Source organism: Larus michahellis, chromosome 11 (assembly GCF_964199755.1).
Source record: "Larus michahellis chromosome 11, bLarMic1.1, whole genome shotgun sequence".
NCBI classification, from domain to species: domain Eukaryota; kingdom Metazoa; phylum Chordata; class Aves; order Charadriiformes; family Laridae; genus Larus; species Larus michahellis.
The window spans coordinates 2850626-2874533 of NC_133906.1; the positions used below are offsets into that span (position 1 = coordinate 2850626).

Sequence of the window (23908 nt, forward strand, 5' to 3'; positions counted from 1 at the left end):
AACACAGTTCCCCAGTGGATTCAGCCCGTTTCCTTCTATTCTTTAACAGGAAGCTCTGCGAGAGTCAGCCCGGGCAGGCAAATCGCTCCTCGCCCTCTCGTCCCCTCCCGGGATGGCCAGAGCCTCCGCGGGGCTGCAGAGCCACAAGCCACCGAGAAGATGCTGGCTCCGTCCATCCATCCGCTCCTCTGGCTCTGCGGCTGCGTGCTGTTCCGAGGTGAGATGCTCCGCTCGCACCCCGGGGAGGGAGAAGCAGCACCAAGGCAGGGGATTTGGGGTACCAGGGGGTTCAAACGTCCAGTAGCTGCCATGGGAAAGCTCAGCCTTTAAAATCAGGGGTGGCAGGAGTCACGTTGCGGGAAAAAATGCAGCCGTACCAGGTTTACAGGGTTTATTTGATGGCGCTGGAATAAAAGAACTTGTTTCCTCGTTAACAAAAGGAGTGTTTGTGGTGAGGGCTGCGGTGCTGAGGCAGTTTGTAGTGACTTTTGTCAAATAAGCGTAAAGGTAGAACATTTAAGTGGACAGGACATTATTTTCCTCAGAGGTATTTTTTTCTTTGGCTGGTTTTAATCTTTTCCTCTCGTCGCTATAAATACAAAGAGCATGGGCAAGACTCGTGCAGAACATGCTGAGGGACGTGGTTTAGTGGTGGACTTGGCAGTGTTAGGTTTACAGCTGGACTCTATCGTTTTAAAGGTCTTTTCCAACCTAAATGATTCTTGTCCCTATTGTAGCCGTTCTGCTCCTTTGTGATAATTCTGCTTTAACTCCTCTTTCCCACATCGGTGTGGGCTGAAGGGACCAGACTCCTGCTCTGAAGGGTGACAGGTTGTTTTTTCCTGCTTGGTCGGGCACCTCTTGGGTTGCTGACAGCCGTAGGAGTGAGGAGCCGAAAAGCCGTCAAAGGAATATAGACTGCAACATCACCGCCGCTTCTAATAGACAACCACCTAAAAATAACGTGTCTCCAATCCAAAGCGTTTGTCGTTGAAATACAGAAGTTGCCCGTGGGTCAGAGCCACTGGGCTGGTAATAACAGGATTTTTAAAAGGCGGAGAATATAGAAACCAGCTCAGTTGGTAGCCGTGTAATTCTGGGAAGTAAGAGAAGATGGATTGGAAAAGTTCTCTCTTTGTTAGCGGCGATCCTGCTGGCTTCAGCAGAGGGGCGAATTGTGCCTGGTGTCAGGCAAGGGGCTTTGAGACCCTTGGCCATAGGGCGATGCTCCTTAACGCCTGGCCAGAACGCTGGTTTTCCCCTTAAAACTACTTGCTGTGGTTCGCACGGGGTACGAATGCCACGGGGGCTGCATGGCACCTTCCCTGGCTCGGCTGCATGGCACCTTCCCTGGCTCGGCTGCACACCCAGATCCAGCCCCTGGGAGTCATCTCCGGGAGGGACCCGGCAGCAGATGGAAGGGATGCCACGCTCCGTCCTTTGGTCCCGAGCGCGTCGTATTTATCCCCTGCAGCCTGCTTAAAATCACGGGGCCGGGACCGCTCTCAGTAAACTTTTTATAGGAAAGTCACTAAAGTGGTATAAAACTTGGCTGAGGAAAAGCTTCTGCCCAAGACAGAAACGCTCAGACATCTCCCGGCACCTGCGGAGGTGGAAATAACCTTGCAGGAGAGACAGAATTTTCTTTGGCTGGAAACTAATACCTGCCTGTTCCCACATAGGTTGTTTTGTTGTTTTTTGTTTTTTGTTTTTTTTACTTTGTGCAAGTTCATTAATTTATTAATGAATTTATTATTTTTTAATTTAAATTTCTAAGCTCTCTCCGTTTTTTTTCTAAAGGGAGGTTCAAATACTGTTATTTTGAAACCACCAGAGTGGGAAGGTTTGGAACATTTCCAACCTGTTTTTCCTCCCCCAGAAACACTTAACAGAAATTTTGTCCAAACAGACCTCTTCCTATGAACCGTTTCCATTACAATGGGCGGGCATTTTCCAGACAAAACATTTCCACTGAAAAATTCCTTCTCGAAGCTGATGAGAACCCAGCAGGGTTTTCCCACTGTCACTCCATCCACGGCCCTCCTTATCTGCGCCACAGCCAGTGGACGGATAATGCCACGAGAAGCATTGAAAACTTATAAATATGTCACTATATGTTTTTGATATGATCACAAACATGGGGTGCAGCGAGAGGACAGACATTGAGCTACCAGGAGACCTTCCAGACCCGGTACCTGCATCCTTAAACTGGGACATCCAGTGCATCCTAGGCCAAAGGAGACGCCAGGTCAACCCTCACCTGGTGAAGAAGGAAGAGAAAGCAGGAGGTGGTGAGCAGAAATGTTTGTTCACAAAACAAACTGCTCCCTTCTAGTAACACGAAACCCCGCAGATGACTCTGCAAATCTGACCGAAGTGGCCAGAGACGGTTTCCAGGAATTATGTCCCATTTACAATAGGTGAGTCAACAACAGGTGTCCTTGAAGGTGACGGTACTGGTAAGCCAACACCGGGAATGTTCCTGCTGGGAAAGCCAAGGCATGGGCTTATGCCCGAGGCTGGAAAAGGGAGATCTGTGTCTTGCATAGCACCAGCAAAAGGCACCGCTGCCAAGCCTTGGTGAGAAGGTCTCATTACTCCACTGCCCAAAGGAGCCCACTCAGCATGACCCAACCACCACAACCAGGAGGAACCTCCCATTCAGTCTTTTTTGTAGACTTATGAGCTGGGGGGGGCTGGTTTTACCTTTCAGCTGAATCATCCCAGCACAGCAGAAAGGAGCAAAGTCCCCTCTAGTAACTCTGGCAGCAGCAGCATTTGCAGATATAAAAGTTTCAAGGAGACTTTGCCCCTAGTGCCAGTACCTGATGAAACTTCCTACAAACCTGATGAAACACCAGGGATGCAGTTAAATGGCACTGCCTTACAAGCAGTTGGGTTTCACAGGTTAGGAAGAATCTTCTAACCCCTTTCTGGTGAGAAACCACTGGCTTGGGACCCAGTTCCCTGAGATCGAGGGATCCAGGACACAGTGATGGGACAGGGACATCATAGTACAGGAGTAAAGATAAAGCTTGGGCTGGCCACCCCACGTGAAGAGGAGGCAAAGAAAGCTCAAGTGGAGCTGTTTGTTGCAGCAATGTGGAAAAGGGGTCCACAGAGATGTGGAGCATGTCGGTCCACCCTCCGGAGCACCCCAGGCAAACCCTTCTGCCACTGGGAACAGCCACTGGGGACAGCCATCACCAGTTTTGGGCAAGGGAGGGGACCCGAGGTGGGTCTCCCCTACCTTTCCCACCATCGGCAGGCACAACTGCAGACCCAACATGGTCCCGAGGGCAGCACAGCTCTGGGCGAGCAGCTCCAGACACGTGATTCAATAAGGTCCTCTCAGACACTAGCTAGAAGTGACTCTGGAGTTGCTCAAAATCTTGGAATCGCACTGCAATTAGTGCAATTAGAAATCAGGGAGAAGCATGTCCCAGCTGACGATGCACCAGATGGGGACACAGGACCGCTGGGCTTTGCGTCTGCCACTTATCACAGCCACAGAATGCTCCCGTGCCTCGCTGTCCCCGGATATGAAATAGGGATAATAAAATTTACCTCTTCCATAAAGTGCTTTGAAATCTGTGAATAAAGCCTAGCTGATAGGGGGTCACTCACCTAAAATCTGGACTCAGACGAAGCTCGTCAGGCCAAGATGCTTTACCTGGTCTTTAGCTGCTGCTTCTCCGACACTCCAAGGCAGCAGCCGCACGGTGCCTCCCCAGCACCGACACGCGGAACCGACCGCATCCAGGCAGGGGTGTCCTTCAGCCGCTTCCCCGGGGCGCAAGCCAGGAGACTTAAGCAAAGAAAGTGGAAAGAAAGGAATTATGAGAAACTCCTGTTTCACCAGCTCCTCACACACCTCAATCACAAGGTGGGAGCTGAACCGATCCCAGCAGATCACGTTTCTGCATGGTGGTTCATGAACACCGCACAGCCCGGCTGCTACCAGCAACGCCCAAATAAACCTGGGGAATCTTGGAATAACTGTAAAGACTAATAAATTTGTGAATAAACTTGGAAACGGTAGCAAGGAGCCCCCATGAACTCGGTGGAAGCGAGATGTGCCTGGTAGGGACCAATGGCCGACCCACCAGGTTGGTTGTGATGCTGCAGGACATGGTAACGCCTGTGCTGTCCCAGGCTTTGTGGACACCTGTCTGGAGGTGCAGCCTTAAAGCAAATACAGCAGCTGGAGCACACAACATTTGGAAGAAAATCATACCAATTAATGAGGACCACCTGCGAGGTGGCCTGGACAAGAGCAGGACCTTGGCTGGGAGCCTCATCAAGGTGTAAAAGTAGCACTGCCAAACTAGCCTGCAACTCGGGATGCTTCCTCCGTGCCTCAGTTTCTTCATCTGCAGAAAACAAAGCAGAGCTAACACCACCCCTCTCCTCTGTAAAGTGCTTTGAGACCTGCTGATGAATAATATTAGACCCTGGCCCAGGTTGCCCAGAGAAGCTGTGGCTGCCCCATCCCTGGAGGGGTTCAAGACCAGGTTGGATGGGGCTTGGAGCAACCTGGGCTGGTGGGAGGTGTCCCTGCCCAGGGCAGGGGGTTGGAAAGAGATGTTCTTTAAAGTCCTTTCCACCCCAAACCATTCTGTGATTCTATGAATATTGTTTAAAAAAAATCTGTGGGTAGGCAAAAAGCCCACGTTGGGCTCCGTCTCCCATCAAACCTGGATAACTGGTCTCCCCATCTTTCCTTTGAACTGGGCATGGAGCGATTTCCTCCTCCAAACTCCCAGACCCATGGTCAAATCCCAGGAGCAGCATAGCCAGGGGAAGGGCAAGACCCACATCACCAGCGCTACGGAGACCAGGAGCAAACACAGAGCTCTAAAACAAGCAGGTGACGGAGGAAACTGGAACCAGTAAGTGGCTGGGAGGGTGGCAGCGCAGCAGAGTGATGTTTACTCCCCAGACACCTCGGAACAGTGGCAGTGCAGGCAGGAGAAAAGCCACGCTGCTTTGCTCTTCCAAGAGCAACCACGTTCGGTGGAGATACCAAGCCCTCAGCACGCAGGGCGATGTGGCAGAGCCCGCTCCGTGCACGCGGTTTCCCCGCATTGTTTGTCTCACGGCTTGTTTTCTTACATTCAAGTGGTTTTTAATTCTCTTCCGCTATGGTCTGCTTCCAGCACTGCTCACCAGAGAGAAGCACAGAGCGTGATGCTCAAGGGATGCCCAGAGCCGGGCGCAGCCCTTGAGGAGGGGCAGAGGAAGGCTAAGGTTCTTTTTAATTGCTGACGAGATCCGGGTTTAATTCCTGCCTCTCTAAATTTTCCGTAACACTTTGGCCAAGTCATTACAATTCAGAACCACTTGGCAGCGAGCTGCCAACCCCCCCCCCGTTGTCATTTGGGAATTAGATGCTTAAGTACCTCTGTGGATGTGGGACCTGATTTAGGCTGTCAGTTATCCAGCCTGCGTAACAACGCTTTTCCTTTCTCTCCACCGCAATTTCCACCTTACCTCTTCTGCTGTGAGACCCTCAAGGCAGAGGCAACCTTTCTTAGGCACTTAATAAAATAGGGCCCAGGCTTTTGCAGAGCTCTCTCCTTTCCAAGTTTCTTAATACAGCCGTTTTTTCTTCCGCGTGAAAGTCCTAAGAATTGTGTGTTGTTGCTCTCCGTTGCTTCGGCAGCTGCTGCGCTTCGCCCAGGAAACAGCTGCACTTGCATGAAACGGTCGGCATATTTTTGTCATTTTAACGGAAGGGCCAAGATATGAACTGAAAAGTCTAATTTTAGGTGGCTAGATCTCTTTTCTGAAAGCGTTTGTTTTACGCAACCGGCAAGCAGAGGGTGATGCTGAGGTTGGTACATCAGCGAGGCTGGACAATGCCACATGGGCTCTGCAGCTCCCTGCCACCTGGGGACAGGTAGGACATAGAATCATAGAATCATAGAATGGTTTGGGTTGGAAGGGACCTTAAAGCCCAGCCAGTGCCACCCCCTGCCCTGGGCAGGGACACCTCCCACCAGACCAGGTTGCTCCAAGCCCCGTCCAACCTGGCCTTGAACCCCTCCAGGGACGGGGCAGCCACAGCTTCTCTGGGCAACCTGGGCCAGGGGCTCACCACCCTCACAGCAAACAATTTCTGCCTCAGATCTCATCTAAATCTCCCCTCTTCCAGTTTAAACCCCTTCCCCCTCGTCCCATGGCTCCCCTCCCTGATCCAGAGTCCCTGCCCAGCTTTCCTGGAGCCCCTTTCAGGGACTGGAAGGGGCTCCAAGGTCTCCCTGGAGCCTTCTCTTCTCCAGGCTGAACCCCCCCAGCTCTCTCAGCCTGTCCTCCCAGCAGAGGGGCTCCAGCCCTCCCAGCATCTCCGGGGCCTCCTCTGGCCCAGTTCCAACAGGTCCATGTCCTTCTTGTGCTGAGGACTCCAAAGCTGGACACAGCACTCCAGGTGGGGTCTCACCAGAGCAGAGTAGAGAGGTAGAATCACCTCCCTCAACCTGCTGGCCATGCTTCTTTTGATGCAGCCCAGGATGCAGTTGGCTTTCTGGGCTGCAAGCGTGCACTGCCACTTCTCCCCCCAGGGGAGGAGAAGTCCAGGGTTACGCGTCATTGGGGATAGACGGTCCCTCTCCATCACCAGTTCTGAGCGGACAGGACCAGTCCCTGTGCCTTCATGCTGGTGCCAGCGATCCTCCCCTGTGACTCCGTCCCTCTGTGAATACAGGCTGGACAACACGAGCTCTTCTTGAGCCTCATCCAAACCCTGCCGAGGTGTCTCCATCAGCTGTTCCAGGTCTCAGCTACAGCAGTGCTGCTCTGTGGAGGCTCCAATGTAAAGATTGGGGGTTTTTTAAATGTCAGTGCCTGTCTTTGGTCAGCATCTGGAGAAACCACGCTTTAAATGTCTACGAGTGCTAAAAATAACACCAAGGCAGAAATACCTAAAATTAATCTTTCTTTTGGTTTACGTCATTCTCTTTTTGTGCTGAGGGGTGAGCAGGGTGAGCTGCTGGCTCCGGGAACATCCCAGCTACCGCAAGAGAAGGCTCCATGGAAAGACCCCTCTGCTCTCAGTCTAACACTCACATCTAACCTCACAGAACTACTTCAAGTAACAGAAATCCTAAATTCCCCTGTTCATCCTCTGGAAAAATTAACCAAAAAGCAGCAAGAGCTGAGTCAGGGCTGAAATGCACCTGCAGCTCCGCCGTGCTCCTCTGCAGCCCTGTGGCTCCGGTGGGTAATGAGGAGTTCCCCATCACAGCAAGAGCAGAAAGCCATATTTCCCATCGTAAATCCCCCAGCAAGCTCCCCGTCTCCACCTAGAACCGCACAATCCAGCTATGAATCACTTGCCCCCAAACATGCAACAAATATCGCGGCAGTGCTTACGCTCAATGGCGAGTCATTTGAGCGGCTTTGATGTTTATTGCAATTACAGCTGTGCTGGCTGCGTCCTAACTATTATCATTAGCTGTTTATATAGCCCGGGCGCTCTGCAGAGGGGAGCAGGGCTGCGCTGGCAGCGGCACCAGGAGGAAACGGTTTCCAGCACCGTTTGCATGAGAGTCCCCCAGGAATGTCCGCAGGGAGCCGGGACGCGTGGCTCTTCTTTGTTCGTACCCATCCTGCTGCCCGGCTCCATGGCGTGACTTGGGTCTCTTCCCACTTTGACCACGTCCGTCTCCCTCTGGTGGAATTCAACCAGGATGCTAAAGCACCTTCGCCAAAAGAAAACACCTAATGTAACAGGGCTTTTGATTATTTGAGTTGGCAGGGAAGGCATAACAAGCAGCAGCGGCCAGAAGTCAGAGCCAGACCTGCTCCGCTTTGAAATAACGCACGGTTGTGTTTAGAGAAGCCAGGGCCATTTATTCCAGAGCAAAGTGCCGAAAGGGGATCTCCATCCCTTGGCCTCTTCGCAGCAAGACTGGCCACTTCTCCACGGCAAAGATCAAACGCGTTAGACCAGGGCGAGCATCTACTCGGCCAGGTGAATTCCAGGCACTGGAAAAAAACCTGCTTATTCATCTTCTTTACAATAACCCCAAGGTTTAATTTTGCAAACGGAGAACTCCCCATGAGCCAGTGCCGTGGTGTGACCTTCAGCAAAGCTGTGGTGGAAGAAAGCGTTGAGAGCGACCCTCCTCCTCTTGCCCTAGCGCCAGGGATGCTGGAGACAGCCCAAGGGGTGGTCCCACCAGGGGTGGCACTACAGGGCAACATCATCTCCCTTGTCCTCAGCTTCCTCAAGGCTCTGTTCAAGCGCTCAGGTTGCCGCTCAGCTGCACTGAAAATGCCAGAATAAACGGCCAGCTCAGCACCTCTATTCCCTTTGTCCTTTGGCAAAGACTAAGTGTAGACAATAGCCCTTTCTGTAGCGACTCTTGACGCTTTCACGTGCCATGTACACTAACGAGCGCCTGTGATAATTTAAGAAAGAAAATGTGTTACAAGCAGCTACTTCTCCCCACGGAGGAACAACACAACGGCTTCTGCAAGGGAAATTTGGAGAAAGAGGAGCTGCTTGAGTTTGGCAGCTGCTAGAGGATGTTGGCCCCTGTGATGATCTCGGCACATTATTTTTTGTGCTGAATGTATACAGAGTACCACAGCATCTAGAAATTGTGTTGCAAAGCTGTTAAAGGAGAGGAAGCCCAGCGACAAAGGAAAAACTTGGCAAACTCTTGGAATCAATGGAAACTGCCCGAGTCGCCGCACGTTCTCCGTGGAGTCGGCTGTGCCCCGGGGGCAGGCAGTGCCCCACAGCGCCCCAGGAGACAGGGCTGCAAAGGGGGACATTCCCCTTCCCCCCAAAAAAGCTTCTCTACCTCTTAAAGAAGGGCAACCGTGTGCCCAAAATAACTTTTTTTCCATTACATTAGTTTATTTAGTAAGTGACGTCACATCTGTCCATAATCCTCTCTATTTTACCAGACTGATGCTCATTTAACCTGCTCTTCAAAACCTGCGGAGAAGGATATCCCGTAATTCTCCTACACAATCACTCCTAACAACTCACTGTCCTTGTGTTAAGGCAGTTTCCTATTGCCCAGCCTCCCTTTTCCTTGCTGCAGTTAAAAGCCCTTGTTTTCTGGTCCCGTTCCCAATGGATTTAGAAAACAAATTAGTCCCTTCCTCTCTGTGTAATTGAAGGTTTGATCATGTCTCCTCTTTCATGGACTAAACATGAGAGTTTTGCCAGCCTGCCACCCAGTACGTTAAGAAGAGAAAAGCAGGGAAAAGATCTGAAAAGTCAGGTCTGATTTTCACAGCCAAATCCTATCTGGAAAGAGTTTTATTGTGCATTCACCGTGATTTACGCACTGTTTTGGTTCCTGTTTGGCTGGGATCATTGTCATAAAGCCTCAGACAAAAAAACAATTATGGCTCCAACACCATTACATGAGAAAAAAAATGAGATCAATTAGGAGCTTGCTACTCCCAGCCAGTCCTGAGGAGTGGGCTCTGAGCCAAGCCCCGGTAACTCACATCACCCTGGACACTAAAGATCTCGTTCCAGATGCACACCACTGTCAGGGCACTCATCCGACCTCTTTCAGACACCTACAGCGTAGGTACCTGCCACGAAGTTCATCGCCTACATCGCCTCTATGGCCGCTGGTAAGAAATGGGATGTTGCAGGCTGCGGCTCCTCCAGACCCAGCTGGAGTAAGGTAGAAATCTGAAATCTGAAATGAGGTAGACATCTGAAACAGGTCAGAGCAAGAGGGTTTTAGAAGTGCCTGGTCTTCTTCACTGGAACAAGATGATCTTTAAGGTCCCTTCCAACCCAAACCATTCTGTGATTCTTTGGAGAGAAAGCGAGGCAGGAGCCGAGCTCTCTTGCAGGCTGGCTCACAAGAGATGCAGAGCAGCAGGTGAGATGACTCTCGTGTACAGGGAGGATAGATTTGGGCTGGAAAGGGGCACACAAGCCCTGCTCTGCCACGGTTGGCACTGCTTTGCTGGGTGTCCCCTCCTGCCACCCCACCAGGTGCACAAAGGCACTGCACCGCACGGCTGACCACCGCCGCAATGGGGCTACGGGCACTACGGCGACAGCGAGCTGGAAGGATTCAACCCTTCCTGCAGTATCTTTTTGTCCAAAACTTGTAGCTCTCCTGGGACTCTAGTGAGACAAATCACCGGTGGGATCAGATTCAGATGGTTTCTGTAACTGTAATGTAGCTTCTTTCATGAATCTTAACTACAGGCAGCACCAGGATCACCGGTAATAAGCATTTAAAAATACCAATTAGGATGTGCATTTCAAAAATAGCGTACTCAAAGTCAGTCATCTTTTCAAAGTTAAATCACTTGGGTTTGATTTGAGCTGCTTTTAAAGTGCATTTACATTTTCCAGTTCTTGTCCCCAAGTATGGGAACTGGACGTTTCTTTTTCTCATTTTAAATGTCAGCATTTTCAGTTGGCGTCTCATCTAACCATAGGAATCCAGGAGAGCTGGGCCTTTAAGAAAAACACCAGGGATCCTGAGAGTAGGCAAGATGGGGGATTGGTGTAGGGATGCTTTGTCATAAATCCACAATAAAACCCAAAAAAAACCCAAACAAAACCAGCTTTCAGTTGAGAAAGGAGGGACTCGGTGCAACACTTACAGTCCTGGGAGAGCAAAGCCTTGCATGGACCTACAGGTCTACCCACCACCACCGGGGAAGGCAGCTCCCAGTCAGTCCCAGGGCTGCAGCCCCCTTGCTGCGTCCACGGTCACACGGCCACAAGCCTTCAGCCAGCTTCCCAGGACACAAATACACAGGACAGAGGATCAGAGGTAGGAGAAAGGAAGGAAAAACAGTCCCATCGGGTCCTGGAAGCCTTTACAAACCTCATCCATCCACTCATTAAGGTCTCAAGGGAATAAAGCGTTCAAATATGTGTTTTAACTCTTTAAACAGCTCCAGAGTATGTCAAACAGCCTTTCTCGGCCCAGATTGAGCTGGGGGCAAACAGCTCACAGGGAGGGAACGACCCCGCGGATTTCTACGGCCTTGCATTTTCCCTGTAGCAGAGGAAGATGGTTCCCTGAAGGGTTGGGTTCCATCTGCAGAGGAAGGCATTTATCCTGGACGAATAAACTCCAGTACTAATTTACTCAGAACCCGATACTTTTGCACTCAAGTGTTTGCTACTGCTTCTTTGGGGAAGTCATGTATTTCAAAGCCATTCCTACAGCAGGTGAGGAAAAGCCAAACCAGACAACCGGCAAGAACACCAATGCCTTAGTGACAGTCACAGATTAGCACCGCTAATACTCTTCTTCTTTCTTTTCAGGTACTACAGCCTCCACAAACTCCTCCGTCCACGCTGTGACAGGTATCTCCTGGGTTGTGATCTGCTTTGGATGCCTATTGGGATGTGGATGCATATGCCCATGCGGGGATGCAAATGGAGAGGGCACAAATGGGAACCAGATTCAGAACTGCCACCCGCTGAAGCACCTTCTCCCAGGACCCCGTGTTGCCCACATCTGCCTGCCCCACCTGCCATCATTCACCCCCAGGTCTCCAGGGGCTCCCCTTTTTGCCTGAAAGACAGCAATTCCAGGAAGCCTAGTGAAAGGAGAGGGATCCTGTCTCATCTCTGCTCCCCATTTCCCCCAGATGTTTCCGAGCAGTTCACATGCTCTCCTCCACGGATCTTCAGAGCCAAGGTCCCTTTGCCCACAGGTCCCTACAGCCACACCAGTGACAAACTCCCTCCTTAGCGTCTCTTGCCCCCGTCACCCTTTCATCTCTTATTGGCTATAACGGTCCCTTTCCAGCCCATCCTTCAACCCTCCCTGGGGGGATCCCACCAACAAGGAGCATGTGTAGGAGATGTCATCTCCATGTCTCTCTGCTTGTGTTACAGATCAATCCCGGTCAACAACACACAGCCCTGAAGTGAAGAACCATACCTCAGGTAACGCTCATAGAATAGAATCATAGAATTGCCTAGGTTGGAAGGGACTTTTAAGATCATCGAGTCCAACCATCAACCTAACACTGACAAAAAACACCACTAAACCATCATCTAAAGACCTAAAAGTGCAGTTCAGGGCATCCTGGCTTGTAACTGGTCTGGCCTTCAGTCCAGCTGGGTCATCCAGCCATAAATGGGGCTGTACAGCAGCAGATTAGATGAGAACAATGGGGAAGAAGGAAATTTGTGGCGTAAGGGCTTCTGATCCAGCCAGCTCACCCCAGATCAAGGCACAGGCGAGAGTAAGAACAGGGAAAAATTGCAAAATTGAATAGGGAAAACCCCTTGTGCGCACAAAGGATGCGACTGCCCGGGCAAGGAGCCAGGCTGGGTGGTGTCCATGTTTCTTCATCATCCCACCTGGCATCACCTGCTCTGCGTAGCCGCTCCCCGTGCTCAGACCGCAGTATGAGCACGCACGGTGCCTCGCACGCCAGCACTGGCCCTGGCTCCGAGTGTCCTGGAGGAAGGAACAGCAACGAAGTCATTGTTCTAACAGATTCCAAGCATTACAGTTCAATACTGCTCTCTTGACAAACCTGACCCCCTTTTTTTTTTTTTTAATTAAAAACTTCCAGTGCTTTGCACACCCTCAGCACTTCCCATGCAACATGTTCCCCATTTCTCCAAGAGGAAAACGGGAAGCATGAAGAAGCTTGTCCTAAACTGTACAAAGTGTCAGCACAGGGATGAACACTGCCTTAGCTCTAATTCAGTTATTCTTCTTGGGGGTTTTGCTTTCTTACCTACCTTCACGGTAACAGCAATCACTCATAAGGACAGAAAAATATTTAAAAGGGATACGAACCTCTGAGGAATCCCCTTACGTTATTCTCTTTTTTCTGTTCTCCCCTCCTGCTGAAACCAGCTTCGGGACACCACCACGCGTACGTGGTCGCACAGAAGCCCTGGGAGGTGTTAGCAGAGAGTTATGTGTTTCAGTCTGAAAAATACACCAAAACCAAACACACAAGAAGAGATCTCTCCACCTCCAGATCGACATCTGGCAGCCCACCTGGATCTCTGGAGACAAATCTCTTCCTGCTAAGTTTGGGGAAAAAATATCTCCCTAAGCATAGCTACCCTTCCAAAGGGACCCCAAAAACATAAAGGAAAAATGATCTCAAAAAGATCTCAGATTCTGCTTCCATGCCTTATGGAAAAAAAAAAGAAATTTATTTCTAAATTCAAATATTTTGGTGGAGCATTTGGATAAAAGGTAAAAAAAAAAACCCACACAACCTTAAAATCATTTTCACTCTTTTCTCCTTTTTATTGCGAAGCCAAGAGAAGTCTAGACGAGGAACTTGGCTATAAATTCCAAACTGGTGAGGCACTCTTCCTTACAGAGGGCGTATTGAAAGCTTTTTACCCCCCCATCTTGCTCCGGATCATGTTCTTGCCGTGCAGCTTTGAGCAGCAGGTTGAGGAAGATGACAGAGCCCCCAGACGACTGCATGAACTGAATTCGTTGTGCTTAGAGGCTCTCGGTGAAATGAAACGTAAAAGTTAGCATTTCAGATAGCAAGCAAATAAACACGTAGGTGCCAGGCAGCTCTGGCCAGTGACAGCGTCCAGTGGTAAAAATACTTTCATTTTTAAAGCAGGAAAAAAGCGGTGGCAAAAAGCAGACTTTCTCCATGTGCCTCCTGAGCTCTGCCGACTCAGCACCTCCGTACACTTAAAAAAGCAAAAGCTAATGCTGAAGTACAAGAGCTCCCTGACTCTGAGCAGGACGAAGGCTATTTCCTTGTCTACTCATGCCTGTGCTTTCCCTAGCCAATTATCCATGACTCCCAAGGAGTGTGAGGACCCTTTGCAATAGCCATGCCCTCCTCCAAGCTGTCTCTGGGCAGAGCTGGTGGTGAGCAGAGCTCCTTGAATCACAGAATCACAGAATCACAGAATCACAGAAACTTCAGAGTTGGAAGGGACCTCTAGAGATCATCTAGTCCAACTCCCCTGCTAGAGCAGGATTGCCTAAAGCACATCCCTCAGGACTGCGTCCAGGCGGGTCTTGAAAATCTCCAGAGAAGGGGACTCCACACCCTCTCTGGGCAGCCTGTTCCAGTGCTCTGTCACCCTCACTGTAAAGAAGTTTTTCCGTGTATTTGAATGGAACTTCCTATGGTCTAACTTGTGCCCGTTGCCCCTCGTCCTGTCACTGGGAACCAATGAAAAGAGTCTGGCACCATCCTCCTTCAACCCACCCTTTAGATACTTATATGCCATAAAAAGGTCTCCCCTCAGCCTTCTCTTCTCCAGGCTAAAGAGTCCCAGCTCTTTCAGCCTTTCCTCATGAGGGAGATGCTCCAGTCCCTCAATCATCTTAGTTGCCCTATGCTGGACCTGCTCCAGTAGTTCCCTGTCCCTCTTGAACTGGGGAGCCCAAAACTGGATGCAGTATTCCAGTTGTGGCCTCAGCAGTGCAGAGTAGAGGGGGAGAATGACCTCCTTCGACCTACTGGCCACACTCTTCCCTGTGCAGCCCAGGATTCCATTGGCCTTTTTGGCAACAAGGGCACATCATTGGCTCATGGATAATTTACTGTCTACCAGGACCCCCAGATCCTTCTCCTCAGAAATACTTCCCAGCAGGTCCACCCCTAACCTATACTGGTGCTTAGCATTCTTCCTCCCCAGGTGGAGGATCTTGCACTTGCTTTTGTTGAACCTCATTAGGTTCTTCTCTGCCCATTGAAGTAATGCTACGCTTCCTCTACAGAGCCTGCAGCAGAATCAACGACACCAACCCACTTGAATCTCATCACTCTGGGTCAAAGTACTACAGCCAAATCCTCTTCCCTTGCTACAACGCCGCTAGCGTTGACCATGCGAGGTAAGTATAGAAAACTCAAATTATTGCTCGGGTAGGACCTTATCCAAGCAAAACTGGGGGCATCAGAAAGACTGGGCTGGTCCACACCACGCTACTTATTCAGCAGGAGCGAGTTTTGGATCTCATTGAGTTTTTGCTAAAAGAGCAGCTCATCGCAGCTCCCCAAAAGCACAGGGCTGGACACAACCATGAACCGGTTGTGGCAGCTGCAGAGAAAACCCAGGTGGCGCTTCACCAGATGATGTTTTGTGGAGGAGCTACGGGCACCCCAGCCTCCCCAGCTGACATCTCCCAAGCTCAGCCCTCACGTACTCTCTCTACATGGACTGCACAGCTTGCTAGCTGCACATCTTGACGTTTGTTTGGAGGGGAAGCCTCACCCAAACAAAGTTTTTTACCCCATGGAAACCCAACAGCTCTCCATAGCACCATTAGGAGCAGCTTCAAGAGTTAATTGTCCTTTCCCATGTTTTCTTTACCCAGATGAAAAGTCTAGTGGAAGCAGAAGCACAGCAGCTTCGTCACCTCAAGGTATTTTATCCTTTAATAGAGTAAGAATAAGTTTAAGATAATTTCATGGCAATTAGCTTACTTGGTTCACATGGTGCGGGTTATCTAAGTCTTTATCTTGGGGTTAAGCCATGAGTAACACTCAAAAATCACGTCTGGTATCCCTACAAGCAGTGATAAAACACAAGACCAAATGCACTTATCCTCTGCCTGGGATGAACCTGAACAGTTGAAAGACTGATCGATGCATGGGAAAAGGGAGCCCTTTTAACATCCTTTAAAAAAAAAAAATCATTTTGCTTTTGACAGTTTGCTAAGCCCAGCTTGTAAGTAAAAATTAGAGAATTCAGTAAGAGTTTTCTCAGAATGAGGGCAGAATCCAAGCGGGTGGGAAGACTGAAAATCTGACAACCGAGCTGATTCCCCATTAAAGACTCAGCCTCAAAAATCTGCAAGGGTCAAGAGAAACTGCTCTGCCTCTCCCAGCACCTCTCATATCTTCTCTAATGCAGGCAAGGTTAAAAACCCGTGGTCAGCTCTGCCTGCACAGATGTCCAACCAGCATGCCTGTGCCCAGCGAAGCCAACAGCCCTTTGCATCAGAGCAGATCGCTATTAATTATAACCCTGCTTTATATCTGAAAAACTCCATATATCTTTGGCTATAGAAATGTTGCTGATGCTTCCAAAAGCCAGGTTTCCTGTTGTGTGAGACCCAACATCGCCGAGGGACGGGGTATCTGTGCCAGGCTCAGCAAACCACGGCTTCTGCCTGCCGCCTGTGGCTAGAAGGACAATTTCAGAACGAAACAAAGGGTTTGATGATGACTGCTGGAAAAAATCACACAGCAGTAGTCCCTGCTTCTCCAGACTCTTCTGCTACGTGTGGTTATCCGCTTCTGAACCAGTCAGATGTGTTATTTCATACATTACCCTTTTTTCTTCTGGCTTTTGGCAAAATTACATTCTGAAACAGTGATGTTTTCCGCAAGACAGGAACCCCAGTTTCAGCTGCACGCCCTGCGGTCCACCGCAGAGTGCCAGGAGCTGTTTCACCCTCCTCCAGGCAGCACGTGCTTTTGGCCAATGCTGCTGTTGGGAAGGTGGGGATGGGAGAGGAGGAAAGATCCTACTCAACCTGCAGATGATCTGCAGAAGCTCTAAAGTATCATTTTTTAGCCTCCTGACAGGGTCTGTAGCTCTTCATTAAGGTCAAAGCAAATAATCTGGTGGTTCAACACACACCCAGGGGGGCAACAAAGGGTTTTTTCTCTGTACAAATGAAACACGCAGGCCAGCGTTAAATTTGCTTGCACAGGCATTGGCAGCAGCTGTCACAAACCCAAGAGCTTCGTACAAGCCAGTTCATCCCACTGAGAACTGGAGTCCTCGCTCGAACAAACCTCTGCGCTGCCACAGCTAGACTGCATATGGTGTACAAGTTAGCCCAACTCACACTTGCGTAATTACTTCTAGCTAACCCAAGACAGCATATCCACTAATTCCAAGGACAAGCTGACCAGTCAATCCACACCCATAATCTGCAGAATTTCTTCCCCTAAGCAGCTTCTTTCTAAAGTCTCGATGTTCATGGGCAATAGCAAATCTATAACCTTCCCGGTTCACTCCTCCAGTATCCAATTGTTGTATCTGCCCAAAAAACTGCATCTGAGACTGCAGAGTTTATACAAGGGTATATGAATTTTGGTTCCCTGAGCTTCTATTTGGACATGGAAAATAGTATTAAAGTGTGTTTAGTGGGAAGGTTTTAGCCCAAGTATGAGTTCCATGTTTTCCCAGATATGACCAGCATTACTGGGAATCCCTTCTCCCCTCCAGCACGCCCATTAATTCTTTTGGTTATTAGATGCCACTCAAGGACAAGACTCACATTCTGCATTTCTCTGTGCAGGTCAAGAGCCCAGGAGAAGCGAGAGTACCACAACATCAGCAGCTCCAGGTGCTTTCTCCTTTCTCTCTCAGAGAGATGATTACCACTAGGTATTTTATAGCCCTTTTCACAGCCAACAGCAAGGCCATCACACTGCTATCTTCAAGGCAGCGTTGTGAAGGGCTAACAAATACGCGAGGGATGCTGGCCATGCTATCTAGCCCTTGAAAAGCCTCTAAAGCTCCACAGAAGCAGCACTTTGGGGCAATCTGTTGAGCCTGGGAACGGAGGTTGTGAGTCACAGCAGGGAAGGTGCCATTATGGCAAAAGGCTGTGGGAGGCAGGACAAGCCCCCCCCTGCTGCCTGATCAGTCCTTCACCTGCCCCGCTCAGCTTCCTCACTAGGTCCCTGCAGAAAACCCTGTGGGTGTTCTCAGATTGTCAATAAAAGGGGTCACGCCAAGGCAATCTGATTCACACATAGGTCTTGGACACTTTGCTGTTAACGTTGATGGGGCTGGTGAGTGCGAGTTAGGTCCTCTAGCATTGCTAGAAATCATCCTCCCAACCTCGGAAGAAAGACTTTTATATAAAAGCTACCTTTTTCCCCTCTTATAGGCACCTCAAAACCAGCCACCCCAACGCTGGAGTCCTCTGGCTATTTGCCTGCGCCCACTCCGACAGATGATAAATCACCGCTGACGGTGGCAGCTTTTGGTAAGGTCTTGTGCAACCTGGGGAGAGGAGGGGGGGTCTATTTTGGACACCCAGCTTCAAAGGCACTTCCCTGGAGATGGCTCCACAGTTTTCTTCTTCAGCATGCCTGATCCTGGAGTTTTCAGGATCGAGGAAAAACCCTTGAGAAAAAGACTTGTCACCAGCAGGCAATAAAGCACCTAGAAATACTCCCAGCCATGCCCAGTACACAAGGGACGGACAATTTGGAAGTCCATCACAGCTATGTCTGAGCTTGGGATCTCGTTCCCAGCACCAGTGTTTGCCCCAGCTCCATGTTAGGACAAGACCTGGGCACAAATGATCCTGTGCTATGCCTCTGTTTCGCTGATAATGTCTAGAATAAATACACTACCCGCCTGGAAGATTAGACAGGCTTTTTTTTTTCCCTGCAAACCTGTTGGGACTTCATTCCCACCCTGCCTTACTGCCTTCCCCTGAAGAGCTCACCCTGCTTGGCAGCAAGCAGCCAAGTCCTCCGCATCCATCAGACTGCGGAAGGATGGAGCAAGAGATGCCGTACCTTAACCTGGCAATAGATTTGAAGATAGGCACGGGGCAGATTTGAGACACACTCTGCCTTGGGCTATACTGGCCCCCTTCTCCGTGAAGACAAGCAAAAAAACCCAATTTGCTCATTTCTATCACGTTATAGGAAAAAGTGTTACTTCAGAAGCATTTTTAAAAGTCAAGTGTTAATTCTGTAAGTATCGTTTCCTTATATCCTCCATGGGAAGCCAGGAGAAATCCTGAAGCAGTCTTACAGGACAAGGCTCCCCTGCAAAGAATAATTTGATTTATTGATGCCAGATGTCAGAATCAAATCCACACTCAGCCACTGGTTTATGAGACAGAGAACATCATTCACAGTCTTTAGCTTGTCTCTCCCTGTTATATTACGTATTTATCTGAGTTTATACACCTTTAGGATAAGATTTACCAACTGTAGTAGGGACATATTGACTTCAGTCAATCCCCAGTGTAATCAGCTGACTTCTGCCCTCCTGGCGCTGACTTACCAATTAAGTATTTATTCATTAGAAGCCCTCAGAGGCTAAAACTCAGGAAGATAAGCCATTCGCTCCAGTGACTTCTTACTTCTCTGACTATTATGCTCATTTTAATGAAAATATTGATTTCCTAACCAAGTTTTGATGACAGTCAAAGTCTCTCCGCTACCCCAGAAGCCGAGGACAGGCACGATGTTATATCAATCACAGACAGTTCTTTCCTCCATCCCCAGGTGTCATCAGCTTCATAGTTATCCTGATAGTGGTCGTGATCATTCTGGTCAGCGTGGTCAGCCTGAGGTTCAAGTGTAACCGCTCAAAGGACTCAGAAGGTATTTTCCTTGGGGCAATCTGTCTTTCCCTAATGAAAAAGTCATCCACTTCCACGTGGATTTAGCAATTCCTAAAAGATGCTTTTAAAGAGCTTACGCGGTGGGGAGGTTTGGAAGCCAAGCTGGAGCGCAGATTCCGCAGTTAGGAATGTAGTGTGACCACCTCTTTAGAGCCCCAGCCCAGACCCTCCCACACAAGGAAACACTCCAAAGTTAAATGTGCAGATTTCCAGAGCTGGGCAGCTCTTCCAGCAAAAGTCATGGACTTCGACACTCCTCTTCCTCAGGAATCCCATTTCCCGCTAGACAGTGCCCGCTAGAGGGCAAGGCTGCTCTACAGCAAGCCGGTACCTGCCAAAAGACCGAAGGATGTTCGTGACTAGAGACAGCAAAGCATCCAGTCCTGCCCCTACGTCACACTAGTTGAAGAATTTTCTCTCATCAGCTCTCGAGTATCCCTCGCGGTGTCTCTAATCTCGTTTGGATTTCATTTGTAACCCTGTACAACGCAATTCTGAATATAGCTGACTTATTGCTTGGCTGTGATGTTTTCTCACCTCTACATCACCAACTGCCTTTCTCCCTGCAGACAAACAGAAGCCAGGGACCTCCATGGTATCGGAGAGGTAAGGCTGCTCACGCTATTCACATCCTATTGAAATTGCTTATTCCAGAACTAATTTTAGCAAGGAAAAGAGGCTGCTTTGGTTATTTCAGGTGGAAGGAAGCATTTCAAGACACATTTGAGACAGGTAAACAAACAAAATGAGCACTGATAGCACCTCATCCTCTGCCTGATGGAGGCAAAGGTTGAAGTTCAATATTTAGGGGCCTCGTTTCAACGCTGCAGTGACATCTGTGAAGACGCACCACCTTCCAAAAGCAGTTTGCTTGTCTTTCTTTGCCTAGATACAGACTTGAGGTTTCTGGATCTCAAAGCAGCCTCAGTGAGGTGAGATCAGGTGCCCAAAAATATCTCCCGTAATACCTACTACTGTTATCTAGCAAGAGCAGGATAAGGGGGCCCCAATCCAGAGACCTTCAGAAGAGAAGCACCAAGGTCCATCTGAATGCATCTGGATGCATTCCATCTAGATGGTCCATCTGAAGCCCATGGTCCATCACTGCTACCCAAGAAGAGAGGCTGCACGTGGGAAAGCAGCATAAAACAAGAGCCGGAAGGGACCAAAACACGTTGCTCCTATTTTTCCATCTGACAGTTTCCTACCAAAGTAATAAACCCCAGTTTGGAAAGAGGGAAAGGACACAGGGAGCAAAGTCCCTAAGTATTTAGGTGCCAAATTTGCATCACCGTGAATGGTTCACAAAAACCCTTAGTGATCGTGATCTGAGTGATCTCCAGCCACCAAGGCAGGACATGTCAGAGCAGAGCACTGTGCCCCGAGGCACCCTAATCCCCAAAGTCATCCAGTCTCCATTGGCACTAAATGCATATCCCAGCCCTCAGGGTAGGGAGAAAGGGGAATTCCACCTTCCTAACACTGGTAACTCTCACTCTTTAGAGCGGCGCTGGCAATACACGAGCAGCGGCATGGGATGTAAAAATATCCAGGGCTCCTTTCGTACGACAAATAAACTGATGGGCATAGGACAGAGGGACACGGTAATGTTTCCTTTTGTCCCAGTTCTGCAGGGCTAGAAGGTAATTCAGTCACTGGGAACGAGATCCAAACTGCTCCTTGGTTCTGCCCACAATAGCAATGCAGGTGACAACGGTGATTCCTGTCGGGCAAACCATTTAAATGCACTTCTCCTTTCCCCAGAGACCTCCCAACCTGTGTTGAGACCGGGCATGGGCACTAAGGATGGGCCTGAACCAGGACAGCAGCTCCAAGGGCTGGTCATCCCTGGTCCCAGCCAGCTGGCAGCCCTGCCTGTTAGCCTCCAGTTGTGTGCAAAGAAACTCCCTTATCTCCTTTTCCAGAGTAGTTAATACGGCCTTCTCTTCTTGACAGCTGCTCAGCAGGCACAAGCCAGAAGGATAACAGCATCACTCTGATCTCCATGAAGAACATCAACATGAACAACAGCATGATTTACCCACCATCAGAAAAGGTTTCCCTTTTAAGCCTCACCTTTTAGAGTTAGCTGGGGATTACTTATCTTGCTGGATAAGAGCATGCCTTTGATCCTTATTCCTTCAGAAAGATAATAAAAACCAGCTGCCATCAAACTCCCAGAGGTCCAAACTGGTTCCTGTGAGCCTGGTGAAAAGTTTGGATGCCCATCTCAGGTTTATCAAACCTGCCTGAGCTCAAGGCATCACGTCTACCTCATGTATACAGGTGCCATCAGCCAGGGCCAGCCAGCAGAGCTGGAGTGGTTTGTCACTAAACGAAGAGGTCAATAAGCCAACCTTTGTGAAGTCGAGGTCTCCCCTCTAGTCCAAGTTCACCACACCCCTGCTCCGTAGGTGATATCGGAGCACATTCCCATCAGTACTCTCAGATCCCTCCCACACCAGTACTTCACATCATTTTAAGCTGTTTTAAAGCTAAACTAGCACTGGGACTGGTTGAAGTTAGTTGCTTAACTTCTTCTGCCAGCCCAAAGAGGCTGCTGCTGATGCACCATGTTTTCTTCCTTTTGCAGGTGCTATGAAGCCAAGGACCCGGAGCTTGAAGCTGACTCGTGACAATCAGCAGTGACTACCTAGGTTCTTTTTTTCAACCTTGGGGAAGAGCGAGGGTGGACTTTATATATAAATTATTACGTCCTTTCTGATCAATACATTTACAGTAGCATCCCACATAGCTTCCTCGCCTGGGGCCTAAGGGCTTTCTCCAGTTACAGCCTGCCATGCTCAATGGTTGATATCTAACTCTATTTTTTATATGCCTTCAAAGCCTCAGATTATTCCAGCAGCAAGAAGCACCGAGGAACCATCTACTTCGCTAATAAACTGCTGCCTTGGATTAATGGCCTTTATAGTCTGCGCGAGCCACGTACAGGCTCGTTAATCAGTACAGCGCCACACTGAGTCAAACCCCTGCATTAGAAGAGCACGGTCTGAAGCTGACGGCCTCATGGGACGCAAATGGCCAAGTGCTAGGTCAAATCCCAGCACCATTGCTCCAAGTCCCTTATCCTCGGTGTCCTCATTGTCCCCGCAGCGGTGGGGATGACCATATCCACCTACCTCACAGGGTTGTTGTGAGGCTATGTTAATCAACGTCTGTAAAGCATTTGGAGATCCATGAATTAAAGGTGCTGCTGAAATGCAAATTGCCATCGTAAATACTTCATTATTAATAACTGAGCTTCAGGCAGGCAGACGGCTATCTTCCCACAGGTCCAACACGCTCACAGAAGACTCAAGTGTAAAGAACAAGGTCTCTGCATAGACAGGGTTTTATCTGAGTGCAAAAAAGGAGTGGCCACAAGAAAAATGCTGAGCTACTTTAGCTTCGGAAGTGCGGCAGCCCAGTTTTTCTGGCAGAGTATCCATCTTCTGTACCACCGCTTTGCCAGAGCTTTCCAATAGACCAGAAAAGCAGATGCCCCTCCCAGTCCAGACAGAGCACCCACCTTACGGCAGCACCAAGAGCCACCAGTGCACCCTTGAGTGGCCACAATAAGGAGAACAGTCCTCTGTTAGACTCCACGGTGCATCAGCTCATGTTAGGAGCCAGCTGGTTCACAACCCGAGCCAGCTCAGCCCCAGCTGCCAGCCACTTCTACCGCCTACAGCAAAATAGATCCTTATAAGCCGAGTGACAAAGGATGATGGAGATGTCAATACTTATCCATACTTATCAATATCTAAGGGGTGGGTGTCAAGAGAACAGGGCCAGACTCTTTTCGGTGGTGCCCAGGGACAGGACAAGGGGCAACGGGCACAAACTGGAACACGGGAAATTCCATCCCAACATGAGGAAAAGCTTCTTTCCTGTGAGGGTGGCAGAGCCCTGGCACAGGCTGCCCAGAGAGGGCGTGGAGTCTCCTGCTCTGGAGACATTCCAAACCCGCCTGGATGTGTTCCTGTCCAACCTGCTCTGCGTGACCCTGCTTTGGCAGGGGGTTGGACTAGATGTTTCCCAGAGGTCCCTTCCAACCCCTGCCAGTCTGTGATTCTGTCATACCCAACTTCCACACGACCATAAGAGAAATGATGCGCTGTTGGGTATTTCTGGAGGTCTCAACTGCTTTATTCGGCAGCATAATGTACTAAATCACTAATTCTGCAACTATATTTACCTCTGCCCATCTTCACCATGACTCCTGCCGGCAAGCTTCGCCAGCTCCAGAGTCAACACAGACCTCCAGAGCACCTCGTCCACCCAGCAGCAGTACGCCGAGATACCGCCTTCTCCTAACGTGAGCATCGACGTCCATCAACCCTGAAGGTAAACTGCGAAGTTAAGGAAAAAAAGATCTAGCCAAGCACTCAAAATAGGTAGCACTGCACACAATCCCCTGCACAGTTTGATGAAACATAATAATTTAGCTTGATTTAATTTAATAGGATGGATAAGAGATGTTTACTGGAACGCGCAGTGCTAGAAGTAGCTGTGCTTTGCAGCTGGCAATTAAGCATTCAGCAAAATAAATGCAACGCTTGCACAACTCCTGCTAAGATCCCAACACAATTTCTGTCTTTCACGTA

The 23908-nt window shown here is 49.5% G+C and overlaps 1 protein-coding gene across 1 annotated transcript; it reads left to right on the forward strand.

The window, feature by feature from the left end:
* The first annotated feature begins 43 nt into the window (after window positions 1-43).
* Window positions 44-22524, forward strand: ECSCR (endothelial cell surface expressed chemotaxis and apoptosis regulator). The gene is made up of 11 exons (XM_074603813.1): window positions 44-217; window positions 11276-11317; window positions 11855-11905; window positions 14691-14804; window positions 15288-15335; window positions 17226-17273; window positions 17823-17921; window positions 19183-19281; window positions 19871-19907; window positions 21258-21357; window positions 21895-22524. Exons 1-11 carry the CDS (start codon window positions 160-162, stop codon window positions 21901-21903), a joined length of 705 nt encoding a protein of 234 aa, XP_074459914.1. The 5' UTR covers window positions 44-159; the 3' UTR covers window positions 21904-22524.
* Window positions 22525-23908: the final 1384 nt, after the last annotated feature.

What these genes read in the sequence shown, in the direction of transcription:
- ECSCR (XM_074603813.1), top strand. Translation starts at nt 160, where the DNA reads ATGCTGGCTCCGTCCATCCATCCGCTCCTCTGGCTCTGCGGCTGCGTG. An exon ending in GCTAGCGTTGACCATGCGAG is followed by an intron (nt 14,805 to 15,287) that starts GTAAGTATAGAA and finishes TTCTTTACCCAG; the next exon opens with ATGAAAAGTCTAGTGGAAGC. An exon ending in ACCTCCATGGTATCGGAGAG is followed by an intron (nt 19,908 to 21,257) that starts GTAAGGCTGCTC and finishes TCTTCTTGACAG; the next exon opens with CTGCTCAGCAGGCACAAGCC.